This window comes from Centruroides sculpturatus, unplaced genomic scaffold, assembly GCF_000671375.1.
Source record: "Centruroides sculpturatus isolate CEXI.00-Female unplaced genomic scaffold, Cexi_2.0 scaffold722, whole genome shotgun sequence".
Taxonomy (NCBI): Eukaryota; Metazoa; Arthropoda; class Arachnida; order Scorpiones; family Buthidae; genus Centruroides; species Centruroides sculpturatus.
This window is the reverse complement of record NW_019384969.1, coordinates 325,788-332,850: the sequence shown is the minus strand read 5'-3', so window position 1 is coordinate 332,850 and position 7,063 is coordinate 325,788. Positions and strand designations below refer to the sequence as shown.

The 7,063-nt window shown below is 28.9% G+C and overlaps 1 protein-coding gene across 1 annotated transcript in view; it reads left to right on the top strand.

Moving 5' to 3' along the window:
* Nucleotides 1-7,063, top strand: part of LOC111632565 (hypoxia up-regulated protein 1-like) — a 155,289-nt gene that overhangs the window by 104,038 nt on the left and 44,188 nt on the right. The window contains exon 10 of the mRNA XM_023377031.1: nucleotides 464-679. Coding sequence (XP_023232799.1) covers nucleotides 464-679 — 216 coding nt within the window. The remainder of the gene's footprint in view (nucleotides 1-463; nucleotides 680-7,063) is intronic.

Below are 7,063 nucleotides of genomic sequence, written 5' to 3'. Positions count from 1 at the left end.
GGCTACTCAAATATTTTACGTTTTTGATACTAAATTAACATCTGAAGTATAATTTTTTATTGTTTTTATATTTTTCAATATATTTACTTTGTCTGTACAAAATAAAAAAATAATTTTTAACGATACAATAGTCTTTGTTAGGCTTAACATCGACGAAAATTCAACGCGAAGCGACACGCAACGGAGAAAAATTTCAACATCGGATACGTTAAACTATTTTTTTGTACATAAATCAGTTATCCGAAATATCAGTTATACGAACAACCCCAGTCCCCAATTGATTCAGAAAATCGACGCTCTACTGTAGTTCATAAAATTTAAACTTTAAGAAATTGTATCAGCAGACTTCAAGTTTTATTGTAATATAAAACTGTGATGTTTAATTCAAAATACACACAGTTTTCATAGCTTACAATTAATATTAAAATAGTGATCATTAATTAATATAGATTTTCATTTACAGGATGAAATTGATCAAGTAATACTAGCAGGTGCTGCTACAAGGACTCCTAGAGTACAGCAGAAATTATTGGAAATTGTTAAAAAACCTGAATTGGGCAAAAACATCAATACTGATGAAGCTGCTGCCTTAGGTGCTGCATATCAAGCAGCTTATTTAAGCAAGGGTTTTAAAGTAAAAACATTTGTAGTGAAAGATGCTAATATTTATCCAATTCAGGTATATTTGTAATTTACTTCAAATTCTATGCAATAGATCATTAAATTTCTATTTGAAATGTATTTTTCTCTTAATCAGTAAATATCTGTACAATGATTTAATTTTAATTTGTTCCATTTTCAATCTTCCATGTGCTACTGTATACTTTAGAAATTCTTATATTATTTATTTATTAGCATCTTAAATAATTTTGAAGATAATATATCATTAAAAGATACATAATTTACTATTATTCTTTTATGTATTTTTTGAAATTTCTAGTGCATTTTCACCAATCTGAACTAATTTTTATGCAGGATCATTTAAAGTAGCAGGGTTGCACATTAAAAATTTGAAGTAAAAAAAACTTCAGGCAAATTTGACATGCTTTTAAAAATTAATTCTTGATTTGTTTTTGGCTGGAGCATTTTTTTATTTTTATACATTAAATCTAGCAATGTCTTGAAGACAATATATGACACCCTTCTGCTACAACACCAATAACAAAACATTAAAAACATGCAAAACAATAGCTATTATTTAGAAAAAAGCATTTTTTACAGAAATAACTTTAAATTTGGAGGAATCAAGGAATAGTTTATCTTCAATTTTAGTGGCAGTTATTTGATGCTGATAGAAAAATCTAATTGTTACATTAAGGCAACAATATGATTTATAAATACAAGATGATAATCTGGTATTAAAGGAATATGAATGTAACTACAGTGTGAAGGAAGTAAGCCATTAAAATGTTTATAGATACAAATGTGATCTCGATTTAATCCAACATATTGAATGTTTTGAAGTCCAAGACAGATTTGTGCAACATCAGGAATATTAGTAGTTGGCAGATGTAAAAATTTGTTGAGAATAATGAAAATTTTGTTAAGTTCCATATTAAATTTATTTAAAATTGATGCAGAGGCTGAATCCCATATGGGTAATGCCCAGTCAATAATAGATTGGATGTTAGCAAAAGAAAAAAAAAATGAAAGAAAGAAAATAGTGTGGAGAGTGTTTTTATTTATTTTTAAAATCACACCAGAGCTTACTATGTTGGATGGAAATCTTTTTAATTAAGTTTTCTCTGTGTAGATGGAAAGGAAGCTGAGTATTGAAAATGACACCAAGGTCACAAGCACACAGATCAAATGAAAGAAATGCTTCAAATGATGCTACAGGATCAAAGTCATTAGGAAGTCTTGGAGTGGATACAAAAATTCCACACAGCTATGCAAACCTTAAGAAATGCATTAACATAAGTACCTGGAATGTTAGATCTTTATATCAAATGGAAAAAGTAGAAAATGTAATGCATGAAATGAAAAGACTGAAGATCTCAATATTAGTGATCTCTGAAACAAGGTGGGCTAGAAAAGGAGATATTACCACTAACAAAGAAATAAGATTCATCTACTCAGGAGGAACGGAACATCAGCAAGGAGTTGGAGTGATGCTGGAAAATATGGCTAAATTGCTTGACTAATGGCAAGTATCTGATAGGACTATAGATTGAGGATAGATGCTAAACCAAGAGGTCTTTTCTTAATCCAGATATAAATGCCAACAAATGACCATTCAGATGAGGAGACTGAGGAGGTTTATAAACAAATAAATGTTTACAACTTAAAAAGAAGGGAGATGTAGTGATTATTATGGGGGGACATGAACACCAAGATCGGAAGAGAAAGAAAAGATAATGTAATTGGACCATGGGACGTAGGAGAAAGAAACAAAAGAGGAAGTAGACTTGTTGAATTTTTCATAAGAAGCAACATGATTGTAACTAACACCTGGTTACAACAGCATGAAAGAAAATTGGCTACATGGAGAACTCAAAGGTTAAGAGGAACAGAAACAAGAAACCAAATTGATTATATTCTAGTCATCTACAAATTCATAATGCAATAATTAACACAAGGACTTATCCAGGTGTGGATTGCAACAGTGATCATAGTCTACTGGTAACAAAATTAAGAATAAGGTTGAAACATGTAAGGCCCAAAAAAAAAGCAAAAGAATGGTTCAATATAGAGATGTTGAGGAAAGACTGCACCAAGATGACTTTTCAGGCTGACATATCGAGTAGACTTCTAAATTTCAACACTAACAGAAACACAGAAGAAATCTGGAATAATTTGAAACAAAAATTAAAGTCACTGCAGTTGACAACCTCAGCAAAAAAGGGAGAAAAATAAAGAAGTCTTGGGTCACAGAGGTGATGGTAAAAAAGATGGATGAAAGAAAACAATACAAAAATGCTAATAACATGAAAGAACAAAAAAATATAGAATCATTAATAAACATATAAGAATAAGGTGTTAACAGGCAAAGGAAGTGGTTGAATCAATTATGTCTGGAAATGGAGCACTACACAAATGGGAACAATTTAAGAGGAGTATATGAAAAGTTAAGCTTAATCTCATGGAGAAAAAGGAAATGCAGAATTAGGGCTCTGAGAGATGAAAATGGAAACATTTTATTGCAGAAAGATGAACAAAGGCTAAGATGGGAAAGACAATCTCTATGAAAATGAGGACAATTTAAACCTAGAAGGGATGGAGAAGAAAGAAGAGCATGCAACCTTTCTTGAGGAAGAGATTGATGCTGCATTGAAAAAGCTCAGAGACAGAAAGTCACCAGAAATAGATGAAATACAAGAACTTCTTAAGGCTATGGAGAAAGATGGAACAAGAATCCTAACTAATTTTTTAAACAAAATTATAGAGGCAGATATTCAACATGATTTCACAAAATCTATCTTCATCCCTGTTCTTAAAACTGTGGTTATCTTAGACTGTGATAAACATAAAACTATTAGCTTGATAAACCATGCTTCAAAGGTTTTAGTTAACATCATACAGCAAAGAATAGAAAAATACATAAGATGAACCACAGTTTGATTTCTGAAGAGACATAGAGACAAGGTATGCCATTACGATGATAAGACTAAGGAGAAAGAATGATAGATCATAATAGAGAGTTATTTCTATGTTTTGTCGACTTTAAGAAGGCCTTTGATAATGTTAATCAAATGCTGTTGTTTGAGATTCTCCAAAAAATAGGTATTGATAAAAAAGTTACTGAGAATAATCTATAACATCTATAAAAGTCAAAAAGTAATGGTTAGATCTTAGGGAGATAATATCAAATGGATTCCGATTAAAAAGGAATAAGACAGGGATGTGATTTGTCTCCAACACTTTTTAGCTTCTACAGTGAATGGATGATGAAAGAAGTGTTCAAAAATTTAGACGAAGGTGTAAAAATTAATGAATATCTTATCAATAACATTAGGTATGTTGATGACATTTCTCTGCTATGCAACACTAAAGAAGGGTTAGATTGAAAGAAATGGAAAAACAAAATGCCAAATGAAAATGAATGTGAACAAAACAAAAGTTATGATAATCTCAAGAGAAAAAACAAAGATCTAAAGATTGTTAGATGGAAAGAAAATCAATCAATCAATGCTTTATTGTTTGAACCTTAGTTCGTTACAAGGGGATAACAGAAACAAAAGTTAGTGATAATAATTAACAAGTTAATAATTTAATACAACATAACACAAAATAAAACATAGAATAATACTCAGTATTTGAAAAACACGATATATTAATAATATCTTTCCAAGACTTAAACCTTAATAAATACTTGTCTCTACCAACTCTAAATTTAACACAATGAAGAAATACATGTTTCCAAGTTTTGTATCTTTACATAATACAGTTACTACATATTTTTTCAGGATCTATTGTTAATCTGCTATTATATGTTAGGATATAATTTTGACTGCATCTCAAATGAAGAATTAATCGTTTAACATAATTTATATCCATAAGCAAATAATCTTCACACATAAATGAAGTTTTAATGCTACAATATAATTGAAAGTATTTATTCTTTTCTAACAGAGACCAGTCTTCTTGTATACTTTGTTTACAGCACAATTTTATAATTAATGGTTGATAACATTTGATCAAATGAGGATTTTGAGATAGCCATAGAAAAGAAAAACCAAGTTGTTCAAACAGATTTTGCAGTGCAAATGCTCAATTATATGTGCAATCCTTTGTCATTGAACACAATCTGTAAAGTTTATTATATGCTAGTTTAACATAGCTTTTATCATCAAATTTTAAGAACCATATCCAAAATAAAATAATTACTTTTATTGTGATTACTGATATTCTATTATAGAAACTCCAAACTCCAATTGCAACATGTATGCTGGAATTTTATTGTATAACATGAAGATTTTTCTAAAATATAAAGCAAGCATGATTTCCAGTTTATCATAGTAAGTGATTGCCCATATAGGAGTGGCATAGAGCAGTGTTCCGCAACCGGTGTGCCGTGGCACACTGATGTGCAATCACATGGTGAAAGGTGTGACGTGAACTTTTACGTATTCTGTTAATTTCAAATTTTATTTATATATTTTTATTACACTTGTTGTGTTTCTTATGTATGTATGCTGTATGTTCTTATGTATGTATGTTGTTGTGTTTCTTATGTTATCATTTTTATGTATTTCATTCTCTGCCGCAGCACTGATGAAATAAGATGATGTTTGTTTATTCTTTATTACAAGCCACCCATTTTTATGTATTCTAATAAATTATATGTAAAGAAAATTTGCTAACAGGTGTNTTATTGTACAATTTACGTAAAAATTTATCCTTTCTCCTTTTGATACTTTGATTTTCTATAGTCTTGCTTAACTACATTTTTCCTATCAAATATCGCAGACAATCTTATGATGAAAAAATATACTTCAACTTTAAAAATTTTTATATGCATTCCTATTAACACTTTTTTTTTTTGATAATATAGTTTTCAATACATTTATCTTCAAAATCATTCTTTAAGATAATTATATTCAAAAATCTATTAAATCAATATATATATATAAAGCCTGATTTGATAGCCAATAACAAATTAAAAAGTTGTGTTCTTTTGGGATTAAAATTAAGCTAATTATGAGTAATTAAATAATCCAAATTTCAAAATTTATTTAATTCAAATTAACTTAATCCTAGCTTGTATACTTAGAAAGTCCAAATAATCATGTTTTTAGAAATTAATAGCATTCTAAGTATTATCATTACATTCTTGTGTTATTATTATACATATTGACTAATATATGTAATCATAATACTGAATAACATTGATATAATGGTAGTCTAAGTTTTACTTTCTAAAGTTATTAAATTTTGACAATATTTTAACATACAGTGGGTGATCAGTTAACGAACATAATTCGTTAAAGACTTTGTTCGCTATCTGAATTGTTTGTTAACTTTATTATCGATTTACCACAGGTTTTTATGGGAATTTGATTAATTCATTCTGGAAATTCCAAAAAATAAAAAATATATACTTTCTTACTATGTTTATTTATATGTAATAATAAAAATACATATATACACAGTCTTGCATTTTTATTAGTCATGTTTTTTCTGTTTGTGGGGGGTTAAAGAATCTGTCCAATGTCGATTGCTTTTCTGTCTTATTCATGATTTTTCAGAAGTAATTAATAGCATTGTAATTGTAGAGATCCCTAGGCCTATTAACCTCAACTTGGTTTGGATGCCATTTTAAGATCGTTGTTCTGACATCCTCCTACTTCTTCAAAAGATCTTTAATAGCAGATATCAGCATAAATCTGCATTTTCAGAAGAAAATGCAAAATAATTGTTTCTGTCAGAAATACAAAAGGCTAAAATTACAAGGGAAAGTTTCAAAGTTCGGGGGAATACTATCCAATCAGTACAGTATATACTGAGTAGAACGTCGATGTTGACGTCTCTTGTGCTCCGAAAAGTTTTCAATTGTTGCCTGACAAAGGAAGACCAATTGGTATTCGTTATTTTACATTGCTTCTTGTGTTTGTTCAGTGAAGTGTTCATTATCCGAATGTGTGTTTGTTGTCCGATCATAAAAATCTTTCGCGAAAGTGTTCATTATTCGATCTGTTCATTAACCGATCACCCACTGTATACTAGATACTCTGAACTCTATACTGTATCATTATTATTTTGTAAACATCATGAAATTTAAGTTTTTATGGGTTTTATTTTCTTGAGATTGGAAAATTTTATTTATAAAAATTATGTAAGATTATTTCAGTTTTAATTAATTTGAATCCTGTAAACATTTAAAAAATTTTATTTTATTCCAAAGGTTGAAGGATTATTAAATGATATTGATTTTAAACTTACTATTACAAGAGGAGAATTTGAAGATCTCTGTTCAGATTTATTTGAGAGAGTTCAGAATCCTGTTAAAATGGCATTAGAATCATCAGGAATGGTTATGGTGAGTAATATATATCTGATTGTATACTATATATATATTTGATATTATATATATATATATATATATAGTAGAGCATCGATTATC